The 23,548-nt window shown below is 40.5% G+C and overlaps 1 protein-coding gene across 11 annotated transcripts in view; it reads right to left on the bottom strand.

Annotated features, from left to right (window-relative positions):
• Positions 1-23,548, bottom strand: part of RALGAPA1 (Ral GTPase activating protein catalytic subunit alpha 1) — a 129,522-nt gene that overhangs the window by 65,625 nt on the left and 40,349 nt on the right. For 5 of the 11 annotated variants that reach the window (XM_082213280.1, XM_082213284.1, XM_082213286.1 and 2 more), the window contains exons 16-25: positions 23,097-23,258; positions 15,999-16,139; positions 8,892-10,463; positions 6,973-7,097; positions 6,440-6,656; positions 5,036-5,212; positions 4,103-4,255; positions 2,877-3,070; positions 2,661-2,759; positions 2,411-2,566 (exon numbers count right to left, since the gene is read on the bottom strand). In XM_082213280.1, coding sequence (XP_082069406.1) covers positions 2,411-2,566; positions 2,661-2,759; positions 2,877-3,070; positions 4,103-4,255; positions 5,036-5,212; positions 6,440-6,656; positions 6,973-7,097; positions 8,892-10,463; positions 15,999-16,139; positions 23,097-23,258 — 2,996 coding nt within the window. The remainder of the gene's footprint in view (positions 1-2,410; positions 2,567-2,660; positions 2,760-2,876; positions 3,071-4,102; positions 4,256-5,035; positions 5,213-6,439; positions 6,657-6,972; positions 7,098-8,891; positions 10,464-15,998; positions 16,140-23,096; positions 23,259-23,548) is intronic. The other 6 variants (XM_082213288.1, XM_082213281.1, XM_082213285.1 and 3 more) reach the window with 3 other exon arrangements.

Genomic DNA, 23,548 nt, shown 5'->3' with positions numbered 1-23,548 from the left:
GGAATAATTCACAGCAAATACTGGGTTTCCCTGCCCCTACTTTCCCCTTTGGTGTGGTTGCAAGGAGATTAGAAGCTGCTTGCTTCTGTTTTGAATTCATCACAGTTTAGTGTGTTGTCTCCATCCTAAACTGTTTACACGGTATAGGTATGAAGGAGTTTATTTGAAACAAACCAGTGTTAAGATTTAGTCACAGGTTGTTGGGTTTGGATGAAACAACAAGCTGTGTTCAACTAAAAAATGGAAGCAAAAGCAAAAGCTTCCTTCAGGAGTAGGAAGGGTTTGTGTGCTACACAAGCCCAAGACTTGTGTATCGTTCCTTCAGGAGAAGGGTTTGTGTGCTACACAAGCCCAAGGCTTGTGTATCATTCATATCCTTAATGATAAACCATGGAGGAAATCATCATGTCCAAGTGCAGCTAGGGAGTCAAACTGAACCTGAATGAAAAATAATTTCCCAGTGAGCTAGAATAAAACTATTACCCAAATCTAGCCACATTTCTTCCTAGGATTTGCAGTTACACTGGAACTTATCAAGATGTGAACATTCTCTCAAAATAATTTATTCACAAATTTGTTCAAGAAAAGTAGGATTACTGCTCTTGGTATCATTTTTTATTAAGCTGTACAGATCTCTTCAGTGCCAGGTAAAGTCCATTTTATTTCTCCAGGCTTTTCAAGTCTTAAAATTTCAATCTTAAATGTTTACTGCACTTGAGAACTTCTGTACTGCTATCGTTCCCAGTGTTAGAAACTGAGATATGAAAGCTAGGAGCTAAGCAGCACCTTAAACCTATGTTATGGGCACTTTTTAAATAACTAGAATACAAAGCTGGAAATGAATGAACTGCAGCTAAAATATTATGTTCATTTTTCACATGGTTGAGTCTTTCCCCAGCTCACTTCCGTCATATTCTTAAGAGGGTCTCTTCTCCAGTCTTCAGAGAGTAGCTGGAAGTGGAGAGGCAGAAAAAGATCCTCCTTTTCCTTCCACTCTGCAGTTTTAATCTGAAATCTTACATGTAGAGCTCAGAAACTGCTCACGTTGATGAAATTCCCTGTCACAAAATGTGCCTAGGACATTGGGAGTTGTTGGCTTTAAATCAGGATTTATTCTGCTACTATTTTTATTGTGTTTTTTTAGTGTTAATTCCCCAGAGAACGTTTGTATTAGGTGGCTTTCACAAATGTGAAAATGGGAATAAAACGTAAATTTGTCTTGAGGGTGCAAAATGATTAGTCAGAAATGCCTCCAAGTTAGAACTGACCATCAGAGAAAGAAGAAAATGAAAGACAGTAAAAAGCAGAACAAAATATTTAACAAATGGGAGTAGAGTTTCCTTCTAAAGTATCTGCTAACTCTAAGAGAAGATGAGTAAGATTACTGGAACCAATGTCTCCTTATTTGCCAACGACCCTTAGATTTCTGGGAAGGTATCTTATTCAGCAGTATGACAGATTCTTGGCAATTATACCCAAAAGGCATAGCTTTACCAGAACTATTATAAATTGGTAATTAGATTGTTTTGCAAGGAGTTGAAACTGTGAGTATGAGACAAAATCTTGCAGTGTATTGCATGAATTGTCACTTAAGTTACGGTAAGACAGCCTATATTCAGACTTGAAGAACAAAGACTCTGGGCTAGTTCTCATGAACAGCATATGAGGAGGCAATCCTGTGTATAGGCTCTACTACTTTAGACTGTAGGTGTGACTCTTATGATTGGTTTTTAATTATTTCTGGAGGAGCATTCAATCACAAAGAAAATGAGATGTCAATTAAAAAAGAAATTTAGAACACTTCTCCCTGATAGCTCGTTGGCTTGTTTGTTTTTTGAGTGGGGGGTATGGACCCATCTACAATCCAAAAGAGTGCAGCTCAAACACAGATCTACCATGTCATCTTTTGTTTGCAAGAGCTAAGCCTCTGTCTCTAAGAAGCAATCGTTTTTTAAAATATTATTCAAAAAATCCTATGCTTTTCTTGGAAGCTTATCAATGAAGAGATCAGAAGTGGCAGGCAAGGGTCCTGAAACGCAGCTTGTTCCACACTAGTGATCTTTCCCTGAAACATGTAGCTACAAGAATTAGTTGGGTGCATTCTAAGTTTACTCAAGAAAGGCCCAGCCAGTAGCCTGATACTATGTACCCTATAACACTCCCCAGCTTCTTGTACAACATACAGAGTTTTCTTGCCAGTGGCAAGAAGCATGTAGAAATGGTTCCCCAATATCAGAAAGTTTGAAAACCACTTCTTTAAAACATAATTTACAATGAATAAAAACTCCAAGTGAGGATTATGTTTGCAAATTCTCAAAGGCATACTCTGCAACACGTTTTTAATTTTCTGGGTTCACGATTGCTCAGAAATGTGCTTCAGAATAAAGTTTAAATTATTGAGGCTCCTTACCTGATCAACGTGAAGTAGTCCACAGTGCATTATATTGTAGAAATGAGTTAAAAAGTCCCTGTTTGGAGAAACGTCTTGTCTCCGCTTCATTGTATTACATATGAGTTTATAAGCATGTAACTTGCCTTGTTTGTACTTATCACTCAACATGGTTGCCTAATATTAAAGAATGAAGCCACAATGTTAACACTTTCATACGTTACCCCATTTTCATTTTCATATTCACAGAATGGGCTACACTTTTCTTTACCTTGAATAGCCACGGAGTCAGAATTCGCAATGGAGGAATTAGAACTGGTGGAGAAGGTGATGTCATGTTATCAGCTGAAATGCCAAGATTGTCTCTAATCTGAAATTATTTAGAAATACAATGCAAACTTGTGTGAAGATGAATTTGTTGCTTCAATTCTACCTTAAAATACTTTTTTTAGGCTGAGCGGCTAAAAATATTCAGTTCTCCAAATACCTTAGCAAGATTTTGCCAGAGTTCACAAAGGTAATCAAAAACTTGAGCATGTATTTCAGGGTCCATAATGGAATTGACATCTCCTAAAATTCCTAGCATTCGTCTCCACATTACGGTAGCGACATCTGCATGCCATCCAGTGACTGTTCCTCCTGCCATCACACTGCAGCATTCAGATGGAAAATCACTAGTTTCTGTAACAGAAGGAAAAACAAACAAAACTTCAGGCCAGCTATTATTTGGAGGTGGATTAAGAAGTTAAGGAGGGAGATGATGCAAGGTGTGCAAGAACGTCCATTTGTGCAGTGGGGCTTTCCTCCTTCCTCATGATCCCCTGGCTCTAAGGGGGTCAGGAAACCCCCCCCCCCCAGAGAACCACATGTGGGGAAGAAGGAGGGATCATTCCGTCTGGCAAGCTGAAATGCTTGTGTTGACAGAATGACCACAAAAGCAAGATGTTGAATTCCTCCCAAGAAAAACCCATTAATATGTTGCATCAAAATATATGATAGCCAGGTAGAACAGAGCAAATATGGTCCTTCAATCCCCCACTGTGCCACATTTACCCACTTTATTTAATGTATAAATAGTCCATGCTCCTTCTTTAATCAAGCAGATGAATTTTTTACTTTCTCCCAGGAGTTAAAAACATACCGTATTTTTCGCTCCATAAGTCGCACCTGACCATAAGGCGCACCTACTTTTTTGGGAGGGGGGGATTAAAGAAAAAAAATGTGGCTCTTGGGGGCTTTTGCGGGAGGTGGGGGAAGTGAGAGAGCCTTGCTCTGTCCCTTCCCCCACCTCCCGCAAAAGCCAGGGATAGCGGAGGCTTCCCGGGCTACCCCAGAGCTGCTCAACCCAAAGAGCTTGTGGGGCTGGCGGTGGGGGAAAGCCAAGTTTTCCCCACCGCCAGCCCCACCGCCAGCCCCACCGCCTGCTCCCCGACCTGCTCTTTGGAGAAAGCCATTGCCAGCTCAGCCCCCCCCCCCGCCCCAGGGACCACACATTCACTCCATAAGACACACAGACATTTCCCCTTAGATTTTAAGAGGGAAAAGGTGCGTCTTATGGAGCAAAAAATGCAGTAATTAGTAAGACAAATTTAATGAATGGCAAACAGAAAACACAAGTATTGTTCTCCAAGACAACCCAATTCTGAAAATAGTGAGCACTGTATAGGAAATGAAATAAAAGCTATTCTTTAAGTTTTCTATCTAAGATATTGCCTAGGTCATCTGGTGTCTGTAAAACAGAGTGGTGGAGCTTCTCATCCAGCTGTAGATCTTTCTGTTCGTTGTGATCTGCACTCAGAGTGGCAGGTGATGGTGTCTGCGATCGTGATCCAAGAGCAGACTGGATTGGTGATGCGCTTTCAGAACCTACAAATGACATTGTAGCTATCAGAATAAAAAGTGCATTTACTCAGCCTTCATTCTGATTTGCAAGTAGCATACAAAGCTCAACAGCGGCACAACAAGCACACATCTAAAAATATGTTATTAGTAGCACTTTGGACACCTATACAGTCAAATTTAAGTTGCTGGCACTGGTAAATTTGTAATTTTATTTGTTATAGGAATGATTTCCAAATATCTTATGTATCAAAAGTGGGGGCAGCAACAAAATATCCAGCCCCTGGATGCTTACTATATGCTGTTGAGGTCTTTAGCAGGCTGATTTCCTGCTCAACTTTGGGGAAATTTAAAAGCTGCTTGATGGTTTATAGGGGTGACAGATGAAGAGAAAAAAAGGTTAGTATGGATGTAGTTTTGCCATGTGCAGACCTCTGGATCATGGCTACAATCTCTACTTGATATGAAGAGGTCTATTATTCCAGAAAACAATCTGGGTTGTTTTTTTTTAAATATCAATTTAACTGGCAAAATATACCCCATAAATTATATTATTCAGATTAACTTTATAGGCTATACTTTTCACCACTTCTAAGAGGAAGGCTGTAAAAATGAATGTGTTAGTCTTTAAGTTGTTGGTACCCCAACTCGTCTTATTGCTGCAACAGAATAAAATGGCTAATCCTCTAGAAATTTCACTCCTCTGCTTTGCAACAGAGGAATAACCCAGTCAGATGGACAGGATACAAATAATACATTATTTATTATTATTATTATTATTATTATTATTATTATTATTATTATTACCTGTAATAGTTGCTGCTTCAGCAGATAGTGGTTGTTGATTGAGACTGCTGGTCTCAGAATCAATATGGAGTGTAGTTAGACTAGCAACTTCCTGTTCTTCAGCACTTTGCTGAGGTCCTGAACCTGCATCAGACTCTACAGAGGTTGTTGTGCCCCCTTCAGGGCCAAAGCTGAAATCTACAGAGAGAAATAGATACATATCTCAATGGCCTAACTAAAAGTATAGACCTGATCAGTTTCAAAAACATAGGACTTTCCTACAAAGGGCATTCTTGCTACCTTTCATCTTGTGTTTAATGCAAGTGAGTTGTGCAATCACGTGCAGATTCCAACAAATCTAAGCAACATGATCCAGTGTTTTGGGATCTTATGACTCAACAATGAGGCAGAACAAATTCTGGAGAAAATGTTTCTCCTTCCTAGAAAATAATAATAATCTACTTTGCAAAGGCTTTGGCAGCATGCATCACATACCCTCCTGAGAGGCTTGTATCTGTGTGCGCAAAAACAATGTGATCAGGGTTTAGCCACCAATTGAGGGTGGACTGTTGTTAAAAAGGAATAAGCAGCTACAGGACAGGAATCTCAACCAGCGAATCAGTTGATGCAAGCTATTAAGGCCCTTTGTAGCTTTACTAGGTATATAGTCTAAAGTGCTAAAGAGCTCTTGTCCTGCCTGTCCTAAAACAAGGAGACCTTGCCCACAGCCACATCAAAGATCAATTATGAAGGTCTGGATCTGCTAAACTAAACGCAATGAGCTCTTGTTGATGATGCACCCAAGTTGTTGTAGTGTGAGGGACATATTCATGACTCTGAGGAAACCATCACAGTGGAAAAGAAGGATTGCAAAGTTGAGAAGTTCCTTCCCCACCAGCGTGCATATAGAGTTTTTGGATTTGATATTCCACTTTATCACTACCCAAAGGAGTCTCAAAGCGGCTAACATTCTCCTTTCCCTTCCTCCCCCACAATAAACACTCTGTGAGGTGAGTGAGGCTGAGAGACTTCAGAGAAGTGTGACCGGCCCAAGGTCACCCAGCAGCTGCATGTGGAGGAGCGGAGACGCGAACCCGGTTCCCCAGATTACGAGACTACCGCTCTTAACCACTACACCACACTGGCTCTCAAGGTTATATAGGGCCAAGGTTGCTAGAAGGTTGTACTGTTGTCTGTTGTTTCTTTCACGGTTCTAGATCTACAAAAATACCTGCTCCCAAAGTTGTATGCTCTTATAAAATGGATAAGCCAAACACATTCCTTGTGGACTTTGCTCCAGATCACTTACAGAACCTGTGCACATTCACTCTTCTCAATTTCTCTGCATAAAGCTGTCTATTGCAAAAAAATATATGTAGAGGAGGTATTATGATTTTAAGGGAAACTGGATGCGGGAATACTTGCTTTCAAATTTTTGGCCGTCATACTGGAAGGCGCTGAAGGAGTCCGAATGGCTGTCGGAACTGACAAGGTCACTGCTGCCTGCACTCGCAGGAGACGTCCACTCAGAAGGCACACCTGGGTCATCTGCAGGGCGCATTTGGCTCTGCTTGTTCAGTATATCGGGAAGGTCTTTTGGAACTTCTAAGCTTCCTGGACTGCTCCCTCTTCTGGTCACATTCTAATTGAAGAAATATTACAATTGAAGAAATAGTTTGAGAAAAGACTTTTACAGCCAGAAAAGATTTTCATGTTTGCTATTTCAGAGACAAGGGCTGTACAAAACTAAATGATTCAGCTACTACCGATTTTTAAGTCCAGCTCCGTTTCCATCAAATAACATTTACTGCAGCCATTTTCATTTGAGGTTATCAAACTAACAAACATCACTAGCTATTAACATTTTTACAGTCATAATTAACTGGTGATCTTGTAAATTGCTTAGCATTAGAATTGTATCTTATATTTCAGGACAAAAGAAAATTGCAAAAGCTTACCAGAGCACTACCACTGCGCAGTCTTTCAGCTATAAACTCATCCATGAGGTCAGGAATATTTGCATTACTACTGCCATTATCACTACCAAGAGGGTTCTGCTTTGGGCTCATATCCTCTCTATTGGCTAAAAGCAAATGAATGACTGTATATAGTAAAGAACAGTTTCAATAACAAAATATTTTTTAAAAGCACAGGAATAAACTAGTAAATACAAAAGAATGTCATGCAGTTAAAAATACCTTCTCCCATAAAATAAATTTAGTTTTAGGAATTAGTAAGTCTACCCTCACCCTTCAACGCCCCCTACCCCTAGCCATCACCACTGAGCAGGTGTTAGTCAATTTCCAGTGTGACCTTTGAAAGAGCAAGAAAGCTTACAGATAAGCACTACTTAAAGTTGTTAATGCTTGCTTTAAGCACACATTCTTCATTCCTCCATATCACCAGATGCATAATCCCCCCCAACTCTGCGGGTGTATGCTAATGAGAAACATATAAGTAGAATGTACCAATGAATTATGTTTCAATGCAGTACTGTAGACACAGAGTACACTTAAATAAATTAATAAACAATGAAAGATGACATGATTCAAAAATTAACAGAAGACTTAAAATGGTCAGTGGTTTATGATCAATATTGCACAGAATTACACTGTTTTTAATTCTGTTACACTATTGTGTTATTTTACCTTGAAGGTTTTATTTTTCTTGCTTATCTTTTTTTTTTTTGAGAAAGTGTTATCCCCTCAAAAGAGTGCAAAGCAACCGTACTGTTAATCTGAGGTATAACATGGTCTTGACATTAAAACCGTGAAGTATTAAATTTCAAAATTTCGTTCTATATACTCCTAGAATCCAGACTGCACATTGCTTTTTAAAGAGAAAACTTTACTAAATAGCATACTGAAACAAATTAGCCGGAAAGAATCTACATTACTACCCAGTCTACTGTGATATGCTTACAAAGACTGCCCTCAGATGGCATTAACATCTCAATGCAGGATGCATTACAGAGCATTCTGTTAATCATGCCAGCATACAATGTAAAAAAAAAAAAAGCGCAAAAAACCTACCTCACTGCTGAAAGTTAATTTACTGTTCTTTTAAAAGTTACTGAACACATGAACTAAGATGGTGATATTAGAATGACAGCCAGCCTTGCCCATTTTGGTTAACACATAGAGGCTCACGGTTAGCTCAAGGAGAACTATCATGGTACCTTTATGCACTTCCATGACCCCAGGGGGGAGGGAAAGCAGTGATAGATGTCGCTTAGGAAGTCAGTGCATCCACTCCAGTGAATGCACACAGAAAGCACTGAAGCATATTTTGAAATAGCTCAAATAAAAATGACAAAAATCCACACCAGATTGTTTTAAGAAGATAGTCCAAACAGGAAATTTTGAAACCTACTTCAAAATTTTCTTGTCTCGTTTTCAGGAGGAGGAGGAAGAAAAATTAACTGAACCTACAATTGGCTCAACTGAAATAACTGATCACTAGGAAGATAAATTGGGGATATCAAAACAATTTGCCCCCCTATTGGACAGCATATGAATGCCAAATATATGTTGAAGACTGGCTTTCAAGGCTTGCCAGGAGAAGTATATGATAAAGACAGGATCCATTGGTAGGTCATTTACTATCTCTTCCTCTTCCCTACTCTTAAAGTGTTCAGCAGCAAAGTGGTTCACTATTATTTAAAAAAAAAGGATCATTAGTAATTTAACGTTTATCAAAGTAACTTATGCTGGAGGGGGGAAATTCAGCTGGCCATATGCGCATGCAAAACCAAACAGGAAAAGCACTGATCATCCCAAAGCCTTTGGATTTGCTTTATAAGAGCTTGCTTCAGGTGCATCAAGCCAAACTGGTGCTGCCTTTCTCCTATTGTGCTCCGCACACTGTTAGTGCTCACCTGCAGCTTTCTTTCCAAAATAGCCCATTACATGACTGTACAGATCCCTCAGTGGAGCCTCTGCTGGCACTCTGCTCTGCCTCTGTGGGGAAACATTTGCCTTCGGCTTCGAAAGAGCATGTACAACAGATTTATAAACACCACCCAGGGAGCCCTGCTGTTGTCCCGACTCCTGACTCGATGGCTTAGGTGGGCTACGGTTTGACATTTGATTTATTCCAATACTTTCCTTCTGCAACACGAATGCTGGAACATCTCCTGATTCTTTAATTTGCCTACTATAAGCAGAAGTTGTACTGGCTGTATCTAGAGGCCTATATATTCCGGGTTTGACCAGCACAGCCATTGTGGATGAGCTGGTGCTTGTGTTGCTGCTGCTGCTGCTGCTGCTGCTGCTGTTGCTACTGCTCCCGCTACTGAAACCACTGAGTTTACGAAGTCTTGCTTTCCAGGGGGCCTCTTTGTTTTCTAGAGGATTATAAAACTGAACTGATTCAGTAGATGGCCTAAAAGTAACATGGACACTGTTTCGCTTTTTAGCTGCTATTTTCATTATTTTAGCCTTATGGGTTACCGTTTCAGATATGCTTCTCTTAGTTGGTGACAGTTTGCTCATGCCAGTAATGTGAAGCATTTCAGGGTTAACTAAGGCTTTATGTGGCATTTTCTTTGCATGCATAACACTTGTGTTGGTTATTTTTTCATTAAAGAGGGCACTTCTATGCTTCTCAGCTAGCACTGCTTCCACAGATACATCTACATCAGTGGCAATTTGTCTGAACAAATACCTCTTCGTTTCCTTTTCTCTAGGGCTACTTGACCTGGGATCAGGCAGATTTTGGATGGGGTTATCAATGTTTAAATGTTTAGCTTTATCAGCTTGGCTTCCTGTAGAACTGTCTACTTGTGTAGGTGCAATATTACTTATAAAGCCACTTTGGTTTTGCTCCAATTGCAGTTCTGCATCATCGGCACTTTCTGCAACAGTGGTACTACTTGCACATGTAACAGTCTGGTTTGTATGCTCTACTCCATCCAATGGCAATTTATCATTCCTACTTATTCCTGCATCAACTTCATGAGAAGAAGGCTCATGCTTATCTATCTCAATGCTACTGCAAAGTTCTTCGTTTTCCTTAAGATATTCTCTCAGAGAGGAAAGAAGATCATCTTCACCTTCAAGGTCAACATACTGGTTTTGTTCAAAGGCTGTATCTGAAAGTTCTACCGGGCCTACCAAATGACAGAGATGGTCATAAATACTATCCCCAACTTCCAGAGAGGACTCTCGGCTATTTGTATCAGTAACATGACTTTCAGTGGATCTACATATTGAAGAGGCCTCTGTGGAACTCTGTAAGCTTGGCGCATGATGGGATGAATCGTCAATGACAGGAACTGCACCTTTGACTCGCTCAACTGTGAATGGTTCCAGGATGTCAGATGTGCTGCTACTTCGTGGAAGTGTCTGCTCCTCATTCAATGCATCAAAAACTTCACTGGGCGTTTCCTCACTCTGTGAAAAATGTCTGACGCGAGGTGGACGTGGGAGGATTTGAGCATCATCCATGTCTGTAGAAAAAGTATGTATTTAGGAAATCAAGTACATAAATCTAATATATATATATTATTGTTTTGTTTGTTCACTACTGCAAGGTAGTGATACGCTTTAAAAAGAAGTCCTTAAGAACCATAAAATTCTCTCCACCAAAAACAAAAATGTTGTTAAACACATACACACACACACACACATGTGCACATACGTGCACATATATGCTATCTAGTACAATGTGAGATATGAGTTAGACCATCAGAACAGTCTTAAAATATTAACATGCATGGAAACAGAGCAAGATCATGGGAGACATGGAAATGCTGTTAAAGCTAGGGCTGTGCCAATAAATTATGAAATACTAATTCATGGAATCAGAAATAATGACTTATAATATAGACTGCTTTGGGAAAATATGTAACCTAAGAACTGACAATATTTCTAGCCACAAGTTGACTCAATATGTTGAGGGAGCTGTATCATCTTTAATTATTAAGTAAATCTTTCTTTCTTTCTTTCTTTCTTTCTTTCTTTCTTTCTTTCTTTCTCTCTCTCTCTCTCTCTCTCTCTCTCTCACACACACACACACACACACAAAACACCTAGGTAGGTATGTCCATAATGGGTGATCCCTCATTCAAGTGAAAGAAAGCAGATGGTTCCCTAACTCTAAAAGGCTAGCTACGAACAAATGAACACATCTTTCAGTCTCCAAATGGGATCTTCTGAAGCACCTCTTAAAAATTGGATACTAGTTTCTTATAAGAACCAGAAAAAGCTAATACGATGATCCAGAGGAAGTCTGACAATTACTGAACCTACAGCTGACTTATCTTTATTTTTTCATGATCAAAATGGCCAAAAATGAATCCTAACGAAGGAGCCATTGTTCCCTCAGGATGAGCTGAACTAGCACTAAGAATGGGGGGGGGGGGCGAGAATCAATACTTACAGGTAAGAGCCCATTTCACCTTTTCCCTTGCTGTTTTAGAATTCTGCTGAAAGCAGTATACCCTCTTAGGAGGTGAGGTGAGAGAAGAGAACAAAAGCTAGCTGTGTTAAAATTTACACACATACAAAACACTTAAAAACCAAAGGAAATCTCTTTCATAATTTCCTGCAGAAGCCCCACTGATATAAGGTCTAGACTCTAATGCACAACAAAGAGGTTCATGGAAACTCTTATAGCAACCCTTCAGATTTCCTTTTGAGTGGATCTGGACTACAGCTCCAGGGGGACACACTGCAAAATGAGTCCTAAATAGTCACAGAAGCACCTCTGCACCCTTTTAAACACTGAAGATGCAAACACTGAAGATGACATTAAATTTAAATATGAAGCTTGTGATGCTCTTATTAACCTATTTTATTTCAGCAATTCTTCGTAGAATACCATTCTCTTCTAATACATTTTTAAACATTGTGTGCTGTTTGATTTCTATGTTTTGGTTGCTTTACTTTGGTTGTAAGGCTGACTGTTTCACAGAAAGGATACCAAACACACCACACATACGGCTAAAATAATCCTGTCTCACATATTTTTGCTGCAGAATCTAAGTGTAGGATTGTTCTACCACTATGCAACGTACACAGTTTAGTTGGGATGGGAAGGCTGCTCCACGAAGAAAACAAGATTGCACCCAGAAATGTTAAACTACATGTTGTTTCCTGTGCAGCCATTTGTTACTGTTCTGGGTACCCAAATACACAAAGTGCCACCAGCACAGTCTTTTTAGGAATTTCAGAAGCTGCCTTATTTTGTTAGGCTACTAACCCAGCTCAACGTCTCCCCAGAATTTATAAGCACAAGACTTCCACAATCCTGTTTAGGATTACTAAGGTCTAACTACTAAGTGTTAGTACTACTAAGGTCTAACTACTAAGTGTTACTAAGTGTCATACAAGATGGGTGACACCTGGCTTGAGAGCAGTACATGTGAAAAGGATCTAGGAGTCTTGGTTGACCACAAACTTGACATGAGCCAACAGTGTGACGCGGCAGCTAAAAAAGCCAATGCAATTCTGGGCTGCATCAATAGGAGTATAGCATCTAGATCAAGGGAAGTAATAGTGCCACTGTATTCTGCTCTGGTCAGACCTCACCTGGAGTACTGTGTCCAGCTCTGGGCACCACAGTTCAAGAAGGACACTGACAAACTGGAACGTGTCCAGAGGAGGGCAACCAAAATGGTCAAAGGCCTGGAAACGATGCCTTATGAGGAACGGCTAAGGGAGCTGGGCATGTTTAGCCTGGAGAAGAGGAGGTTAAGGGGTGATATGATAGCCATGTTCAAATATATAAAAGGATGTCATATAGAGGAGGGAGAAAGGTTGTTTTCTGCTGCTCCAGAGAAGAAGACACGGAGCAATGGATCCAAACTACAAGAAAGAAGATTCCACCTAAACATTAGGAAGAACTTCCTGACAGTAAGAGCTGTTCAACAGTGGAATTTGCTGCCAAGGAGTGTGGTGGAGTCTCCTACTTTGGAGGTCTTTAAGCAGAGGCTTGACAACCATATGTTAGGAGTGCTCTGATGGTGTTTCCTGCTTGGCAGGGGGTTGGACTCGATGGCCCTTGTGGTCTCTTCCAACTCTATGATTCTATGATTCTATGAACTATGATTATATGCAAGGACCCCAAGGTTTTCTACACTTCTTCATTTCCAATTTGTCAAAAAATCCTAAATTGCCAGCTCTATTTCTCTGCATCAGGCAGACAAGGCATGTCTACAGATTCTTAAGACAAAATAATAGTTTTGTCTCGAAAAACAGTAATCATAATACACAAAGCTGAGCTGATAACTTTTTAGAGACATTAGCTGTACTGATAAGTTTATACAGAAAATGACTTTCTAAGTAACAGATAACATAATCTTGTCATAGTCAACATATCCTGATATAAAACACAGATTGTTCCATTTTTTTGAAATCTACAAAAATAGCCTGTGGAATGAGGTGAGCAGGTCTTAAAATGTTGGGTGAACTTGGTGGAGAAATCTAAGCATAACATTGTAAAATCATTAGTTTTACCAGCGTCCATGGAAACTACAATTCTTTGATAGCAATAGCCCAATTGATAAATGATTAGGACTAGATTATTAATTGATGAAGTTTAAACACAGTTATATAGCATCAATAAAGGTGCCACTTTGAGGAACCTAAAGAAGAAACACACAGATTTTCTGAACTATTTAATAATTTACAACACAATATTTTCTTTTAGCTCGAACTGGGAATGTTCCATATTATACAGTGGTACCTCGGGTTAAGTACTTAATTCGTTCCAGAGGTCCATTCTTAACCTGAAGTTGTTCTTAACCTGAAGCACCACTTTAGCTAATGGGGCCTCCTGCTGCTGTCGTGCTGCCGGAGCACAATTTCTGTTCTCATCCTGAAGCAAAGTTCTTAACTCGAGGTACTATTTCTGGGTTAGCGGAGTCTGTAACCTGAAGCGTATGTAACCTGAAGTGTATGTAACCCGAGGTACCACTGTAATAGCAAATCATGAGAACTTTTTTAAAAAACAACAACAAGCTGTGTCAAGACTGTCTGAAAAATATACTCTCCTCATTTCAAATTAACATGCTCCCCCCCCTTTAGTTGATGGCTATACTTAAAAGGAAGGCATTTGTAGTGTTGTTTTGAAAGGTGAACACAGACAGCCCGTCCCTTCAAAGGTCCTGTGCCTGTCTGGACATGTTGCTGGGGGTAGGGGAAGAAAGGAATGGGAGTTTAGGGAAAAAATAAACAGAACTACAAGAAAAAACTTTTTTAAAAAATTATTTCCTCACTGATACACAGCTGCAGGTCTAAGGGAGAATGACTGGAGTGTGCTTGAAGACAACAAAGTTGCCTGGCTGGCCCCCTCAACAGGAGCACTTCACACAGCAACACTTTGCCGTCCATCTCACTTCTGTTTCCCACCCACCCCGTAAAATTTTATTAAGTTTTTTTTAATAATACCATACAATTAAAAACAAACTAATCTAAATAAAAGCAGAAACAAAAAGAAAAGGTGGAGTCCTCTCTCACGGTTGGCTCTTAACCCTTGTCTCACAAAGGAAATTTTAGACTAGGGGTCAGCAAACTTTTTCAGCAGGGGGCCGGTCCACTGTCCCTCAGACCTTGTGGGGGGCCGGACTATATTTTGAAAAGAAGAAGAAGAATGAATTCCTATGCCCCACAAATAACCCAGAGATGCATTTTAAATAAAAGCACTCATTCTACTCATGTGAAAACACACTGATTCCTGGACCGTCCGTGGGCCGGATTGAGAAGGCGATTGGGCCAGATCCGGCCCCCGGGCCTTAGTTTGTCTACCCATGTTTTAGACCCTCCCAGCTCTTACCTGGGAGCATCCCTTTCTTCTCCCAGCCTCTCACCCTGGGATCTCTTTCCTTCCCTGCCTCTCACCCAGGGTCCTTCATCAACCATCCATCACCTTCATGTGTGCATAATCCCCCAAAAGACCCAGAGCCAAGCACACCAAGGAAAACAAAATAATGAATGAATAAGGCAGGAAAATGGAAGAGAGGAACAGAAGAGAAAAAGCAAAAAAGAAAACGCACATCCCGCTTCCGAAACAGCTACTACAAATATCATCTCTGAACAAGCCTTTGAAACTGACTGGCATTATGAAACAACGAATCACAGTATACATGATTCAGCATATTTGAAATGTGAACAAAAACACAATACATTTATAGCTTGGGATTCAGTGGCACAGGAGATAAAATGTGGTTGCTTCAACAGAAAACCCACCATAGCTGTGAAGCATTTCTTGAGGCTGTCTATCACTGACACAATACCTATGAACAGAGCTTAAAAATCATTATTATAATATGGTTCATTGGGGGGCTTAAAAAATGTTGTTTTTCTCGAGATGGGTCAAGGGTTTTGTTAACAGAAGAACAGCTAGTTGTGTCTTTTAAAAGAAACATACACAACAGTTAGCACTTAAGTGTTTATAATACTGTTATAAGTAATAACATACTTTTTTCTGGGTCTATTGATGAGTTTTTAATGTGGTATTTACTAATGTAAACCCCTCTTTAGTAATTCTTATGCATTTACTGACATAGTCAGCAAGACATTGATTATAATAAACAATCAAAAGGAGAAGGCTATGATGCCGGTAAATTAAAATACAATGACCAAACAGCGATGATAGAAAATATCCTCAACCTCCCCATGCTGAAGACTGTCAATGAGAAATCTTTTCTTCGTCCTTCTGCCCTGGCATTTGATGTAGAAAACCTAGTTCAACAATATATCTCAGATATTTGTGTCAAATCAACTTTTAAAAAATTCAGCTGTAAAGCAGAACATTGCATTACTTCTATAGGAATTGGCACAGCGCTAGCTTCTCACAGTTCCAGAATGAGCTGTAAATATAGCATACCACAAAACTCAAAATATCCACTCTCATCTCTTCCCCATTTCCTCCCCACCCCTAAATATTTTACTTTGAAAAATGTAGTGATTATGCAGTCTTTGAAAGCAGAAGGGTTAAAAAAGTGAAAAGGGGGTGCAGAAATTAGCAGAGGTGGCACTACCTGAAAGCTCATCAGAAAGGGGAGTGAGAACAATATCAGGCAAGAAGGGTTTGGAAGTATGGATCAGAACAGGAGCACTTTTAGCACTGCGTATATAGGCCGATGGCAGAGCACATTCACCAATGGATCGGCTTCTCATGGCTTTAAAAAAGGAAAAGAAAGAAGTGGGGAAGGAAAAAAAAGAAGAGTGACTATAATGAAAGGCTGTGTCACAGAAAAAGCAGCAACAGAGAAAACAAAGATAAAAAGGAAGAAAATTTAAATTAAAACATTTCAGCACGGCAGATATTGGCAGAGCTGTAAGGAAAAAAATAATCAGTGGGCACATAAAACATTTTGAGTTGATTTTTTAAAAATGCTAGACAGCAATAATGCCTATATTTTGACAACTACAATTTCTGTGTATTCAAAGTAAAACACTAACAGGTGTGTATTCTCAGAAGCGCCACTGAGCTCAATAGAATTTCTTCCCAAGTTGAAAAATGTCAACAAGCTGAAGGCCATGGCATGAACACTAAAGAGTGTATATAATTGTGCACTGTTAAAGCACATGTCTTGCACTTGCTCTGATCTAACGTTTCCTTTTTTCAAGTGAGCATCTTTTAGTCTGAAGAGCTTCAAATAATGAAAACAAACTAGGTTCCTTTCTGGTCATAGAAGCTTCATGAACAGGTCCAGACATTTAAAAATATGTCCTCACTTGCACTCCATCCCTGTCAATGTATCTGTAAAGGGAATGTAACATGTGACTGATATGCTTTGGATTCAGACTCACAGTACAATACTATACACATCTACTCAGAAGCAAGTCCCATGAGTTCAATGGGGCTTACACTCAGGTGAGCAGGTGTAGCATTGCAGCCTAAGTTACCTTAACATAGGTTCCATTGGGTCGAGTTACTCATGACTTAAGTTTCATTTATTTCAATGGGAACTAAGAGCAACTAGCTCAAAGCAGCACATTTTTCAGCCAGTATGTTTATGGGATCACTTCCCAATAGCTGCAACTGTATCAATGATCAGCTTGAGTTACATATTATTTTCTCCATGTAAATAAATCATTGACTTGAATAGCTTAAGAGTGTGTATGTATATATCCTCAAGCAATGAGTTCTACTGATTTCCTAATAGCATTATTTTAAGTAATTGCAGGAATTACTTTAGAAAATAAATTTAGAACATTAAACAATTCAGTTTTTTTAAGCAAACAAAGAGCAAAGATGTCTTAAATTGTAAAAGTCTGAGGAAGCATAACATTTAACTAAAATATACCAATACAGCAAAAAAGGATGCAAAACATGCCATCTAAATGGAAACATTAAAACATGGAGGCAGAAAAACAAAGCAAGTGTTTTTAAACACAAGGTGAGAATCCAACTTTCCTGCCTAACATATGCCCTCCTTGGATCTAAGTTACTACACTGGTATTATCCCCTGGTATCTATTCTAAGCAATGGCTTTGTAGTTCAATGCCTTACAAGATTATAAATTGCAGCACAGACTACTGCTCCTAATTGCATCATAATCTTTTTAAAAAGTGTTTTTATTAAAGATTTGCTGGGGTTATGAAAGTGCAAACATCGTCTCTATTTTCAGATCATAAAGTTCTGCACCATAATCTTAAAATGCAAAACCAGACTGCATTGTTAACTTGAGGGTTTTAACACATCCAACTTAGTACAATCCAGACTCCACCATCCCCAATAACTTTCTGAGTTTCGCGCTGCTCATTCCATTTGAATCTGAAAGAATTCAAGCGCAAATTCTTCCTTAATTTAAAGCACTGAATAATCTTTTTATAAATGGACTTTTTATAAATGGACTGATTACATAGCTGAAGTGAGTGAACGACTTTCATGTGCCCAGTGCATCTGAAGAGCCTACTAACTATATTCATGTTATATGAGTTCTATCCACAATATTAGGTTTATATAGCCAAGTTAACATTCAATAGTTTTTGGTGATAATCAGACTTACTGTGTAATCCCAAACCCAGACTCATTGGGCTGGAGTGAGTTAGGATATGGCAGAGCCATCCACGCCAGTGGAAAATCCCTTTACCGGCAGACCTTTCCCCTGCCCATGAGTAGCCCAGTGGGCAGAACTATTATTATTTATTAAATTTGTCTACCGCCCTTCATTCACAGATCTCAGGGCAGTTCACAACATAAAATTACAACACCAATAACCCTCCCTCCCCAAACATGTTTAAAAGGGGTATAAGATGTTAATCAGCCAAAGGTGTAGTTGAAGAGCAAGTAAATCCTACCATTATTATTATTATTATTATTATTATTATTATTATTATTATTATTATTCCTACAACTGACCCACCTGGCAAAATATCCCCAAATGGAAGGTGTTGAGGGCAAGAAAGAGGTTTGCTGGGGGTGAGGGTGCCTGGCTGTCACATTCGCTCCCCTCAGGCCATGACTGTGGCCCTGCAAACAGATGGAACATCCACTAATCAAGTGGCTGGCACAAGACAGACCCGTCCCATAGAAAACAATGGGGCAGGACCAATCTGGGAAAATTGAGCTGCTTCCCCTTGCTAGCTACACCCATGGCAGCATGGGAGAGCTCCAGGTGCTGAGGAGGCCTGTAGCAAATCAACGCACAGCACCAGCAGGATGTGTCAAACGCAAACAACACGACACCTTGCATGGCGCAGGGTTATGCCTCACACACTCCTCATGCAGGGAATTTGGGTTCTAGAGATGGGCTCTGGAGAATGGGCACCAAGGAGGAAGAACACTCTGCACCCCCAGGAACACTGAGCACAGACTACTATGCAAAGACAGAAACAAGGGAACTTTTAGCTGCACTTTCAGCAAAGCCCACCTCCCCAGCATAGGGGAGGGAATGCAGCTATTATTCACATCTCTCTCCTGAGCTTCACTCTCAAACAGGCACTTGGAACCAGCCCTCCAGCGAGCAAGGAACCCGCACACAGAAAAGCCTTCATGGAGCCCACCTATCCCCAAGATCAGTCTGGGAAATGGGAGAGCCGTCTGGGAACCAACCATGCCACCCGGCAAACTCTCACACAAGAGGGCAGAGAACAGTTCACACCCCTGCCACCCTCCAACAAGTAACTGCAGAGCTTGGCCAGTAGAAAGGCTCACCTTTGACCCTTGGCCCAAGGTGCATGTGGAAACATACTGCAGCTCCAAGAAACAAATGCTTGCACCTTACAAGGCAGTGTGTGCATGGGAGTGGAGTCCCTCACAGCTGGGACTGGACCAGGGGCCTGGATGGGGGAGATCCTATGTTTATACTGACCATGCCTGCTCTTACTTTTGTGCAGGTCTGGTCCGATCCTCCTACTCCTGCAGAGGATGTGGATGACAGCCAAGAAGCACTGGTGGCCCACCTATGCCCATGACCAGGTTGAAACTCAACTGTGGCAACAAGTTTGGTACAGATCTGAGCGATTTTGCCCTCAAAGTGTATGCTATTTGTATACAAACCTCAGAAAAAATGAATACATTTCCCCTGACTCCTTTTGTTCACTTTTTTCTCCTCTCATTAGGCTTCATATATATTATATATCTATATCTGTTGCAACCTCACCCATTGATAAATATTCTTAGTATTTTTATGCTCACTATTTTTGTTTATTCTGCATATTACTGGGTCTCAGGGTGCTCTGAACAATGATGGTGCCAAGTTTAAAGGAACGCAATACCTAAGAAAATGCCACCCATTTGCTTCATGTATGGTCTACTCTTTTTGCTCTAGTCTAGAACTTACCTAATGCTTCCATGTTCTTTTGGAATGTGTCTGGGGAACACCCATAAGCAAAGGACAAAGGTAGGGATACATAATGTATGTGCAGAACTTATGTTTTTACTCCAGAGGTGGGTCAACCAACTATAGGGCCAACTCCAATGCATCCTGACAACCACTAGGTTGACTACCACCTGCGTCTCTATTGCCACGTGAGGGCATTGGTCTCATAATCCGAGGAGGAATGAAGAAAAGCTCCCAAAAACTCAGAAAGATGGGCCATGTGGAGGAAATTCCAAGAGTACCTGAATGCGACTGAGACTGTGATGGCTGAAACAGCTATAAGTTTTGTTCACAGCCTACACAAAAGTGACCAAGAATAAAGAATGTGTTGTCATCTCTAGTTCTTTGAAGGAGGCCATACTGTGGCGATGTCAACCAAAGGATATGGGATGCAGAAAGAAATCAGAATTTAAACTGGATCTGCCTCTGGTTGCCAATGTACCCCAGATTTCAAACACAGTCTCTGCTTTCTGCACAAATATGAGTGGAAAGTGGAAGAACCATTTCATGGTGCCAGATTTCCCCAAAGTTCAGTGAAATAAACTGTTATGCCGGGAGAGCAGATTGTGTTGGTACAACACCTGCCAGCACATCATTCATGAATTTTGTTTCCACTGAGTTCACCCCTGTGTTTAAGCCATCATTGTGGACATGCAGTTTTCAGTGGCTTTGATGCAACATACTGTGGTTAATGTGGGTGGCGCTGTGCGTTAAGCCACAGAGCCTAGGACTTGCCGATCAGAAGGTCGGCGGTTTGAATCCCCACGACGGGGTGAGCTCCCATTGCTCGGTCTCTGCTCCTGCCAACCTAGCAGTTCGAAAACACGTCAAAGTGCAAGTAGATAAATAGATACCGCTCCGGTGGGAAGGTAAACAGCATTTCCGTGCACTGCTCTGGTTCGCCAGAAGCGGCTTAGTCATGCTGGCCACATGACCCGGAAGCTGTACGCCGGCTCCCTCGGCCAATAAAGCGAGATGAGCGCCACAACCCCAGAGTCGGTCATGACTGGACCTAATGGTCAGGGGTCCCTTTACCTTTTTAATAAGGAATAACAGCAGCCTCAAACATGATATATAGTCTTTGTGGCTGTACAACGGCCTCAATTACAAACTGCTATGCTAACATCTGGTACACAATCAGAGTTAATGGATGCACACTGGGACATAAAGTCCTATGAGCTTCAGGTTAAGCACAAGTAAGTCCGTAACAGTGTTTCAGGTCTCACATCTGGGTTTCCCTTTAGTGAAACACTCTATATCAAATGTGGGGAACTTTTTTGGTTCCATGGGCCAGATCCTTATCAAGATTGGCCTCATGGATAGGTGTGAGGGGCCTGCCCACCTATCAATCACATAGTAACATTATGATATCACACGTCTGACATATGGGCAGTCCCTGCACACCTCTAGCAGTTGGGCACTGGGGAACCTGCAAAGTGTTTTAAGACAGTCATCACACTCCAGCCTGAACCACTCGGGACAGGAGCATGTGGACTGCCTAGAAGCACTTGGCAAAAGCACCCTCTGAAGCAGCTCTGCATTTTTCCTTTAAGAGGGTGACAGGGAGAGGAGACAGAAGCCAGCATTGTCCAGGCTCCTTTGTCCTCTCACTAGTTTAAAGGATGGGGTCCTGCTCATGAGCTGCAGACACCAGTGACATCAGCTGATGAGCGGGTGTGCATGACTTGGGGGTAAAGGGGGGAAAACACTTTGAAAAATTGGAATGAAAAAAGGAGACCCATGCATTTATCATGAAAAACTTAATAGGAAAGGAATTTGCACTAAGTGGTACAACTGAAGACATGTGAAACTGAAGACATCAAATTAAAGTGATTCCATTTGGAGAAGTTTTGAAGTTTTGGAATGGATGTAGGCACAGAGGTGGGTGAAATAGTGGCTGTTGCTGTTCAGTTTAACAATAGTGTCCTACACTTGGGACAGGGCAGCAAAAGAGGTAAGGACTAAGGGACAGTTCATTAAGAAAAGCACACAACATTCCTGGTAGGAAATTCTTCATGGTTGAGCCCAACTAATACCAGGATATTAAGTCTTGCACTTCACCCAATTGCTGCAACTGTGGGGGTCCAGATTGTTTGGTATTAATGCAATTATAGTATATGCACATTCTATGAAGGCACTGTGTCAACTAAGGAAAGAAATTACTGCATTTGAGAGATCAATAAGCCTGGCGGGGGGGGGGGGAGTGCTTTGGCAATTAATACAAAACTCTGTCACAAGTGACAACAAGCAACAAAGGGAAGGGGATTGTTAGAGATTCAGATATGCCTAATTATTAATAATCAATTTGCTCTCATATCAAATGCTTTCTTAAAGTTTTAGTGCCAAGGGTCATATGTCTGGGGGAAAGTAGCTAATAGTGTCATGTAAATAAGAAAATGAGAAGTATGCAGAGGCACAGCTTTCTGTTTTAGACTGGAACATTCCAAGATCAATAGTGAAAAGTCAGGTATTTATAAATCTCAGCTAGCACTGGAAATGTGAGAACAGGTTACATGTTTGTGCCAGGATGGCTAAGCTGCTGGCTGGCTGATTGTAGCATTGTATTATTTTATACTGCCATATATAGTGTGAGTGACAGCTTTGAAAAGTTTGGGGAAGTGAAATGAAATGAAATAAAATATGTATGCCGGAGATGGTCTCAGGTTGTCTGGGATCCTTCCAAGGTCGGTTGCTACCTCACAGATATCGTACAAGCTGTGTGCAATTAACATCTTAGCTATAGCGCTTTCTTTTTGTAACAGGTGTGCTAGAACGCAAAGCCAGCTAATTCTGGTTTGAAACACACAGAAACACTTGCTACTAGAAAAGATCTTGCCAGTTTTCCTTACATCCTAGGATGCTACGCTCTAGCCTAGCTCATAAATTTGTCCACAACAGATGTCTTTTGAAACAGAGGTATCTATACAGCATGCCATCAGAAGTAGGGGTAGCCGCACATGCAGCAGCAACTGTAGATGCTGTGCTTGCAATGGGTCTATGATGAAATCTACACAAGATTTCAGTTGTATAAGACAAATCCTTATGTGGTACATACATAATGGATCACAGGATCAGTGCATAGTGACCACATGTTTGGGTATATCTGTAAAAATAATTTGCATCTAACAGTCAAAGGGCAATTACTTCTTCATCTCACACCACACAAGACTGCCCAGACTTACATACAAAAATGTATTACTAGCTGTGACACACCCAAAGCATATGTAGAAAGTTATTTACGTGCATTGGGTCTATTAATTTCCCTTCTGACTTTTTTGTGTAACATCTATGTTCTCTATTACATACCAACTGTTTTTTGTCGCACAATACTTCTGGCCTTTTCTGTTCCTGGAGATCCAGTAGTTGTTGCACTGCGCTGTCTCATTGGGGCTTGTCCAGGCTGATCACGGCTCCAGCCTCTTGAAAACGACTTATCAACCGATGCCTTTTGAAACTCATGCCCAACTCCTGAAAGGTAGAGGGGAGACAGAACATATCAATGATTACATATCTGCCCATCCCACAGAAACCTAGCCAGATGGGAAGGGTATAAATGAAATGAAATAATAATAATTACCAATGGTGATCATTATGTTTTCCACCCAGCTTTAAATTAAATAACTCAATACATATTACTACCAAAACAGTATTTAAAAAATAATTGTATTTTTGGTCTCAACTCAATTCTATATTGAAAGATCTATAATATAAGCAAGCTGTAGATAACTATCTAAAACATAAAAAGGAATGTTAATCAC

The sequence above is a fragment of the Podarcis vaucheri genome, assembly GCF_965113315.1.
Source record: "Podarcis vaucheri genome assembly, chromosome: 1".
NCBI classification, from domain to species: Eukaryota; Metazoa; Chordata; class Lepidosauria; order Squamata; family Lacertidae; genus Podarcis; species Podarcis vaucheri.
Note: the sequence above shows the minus strand (reverse complement) of the source record. Positions and strands in the feature narration are given on the sequence as shown.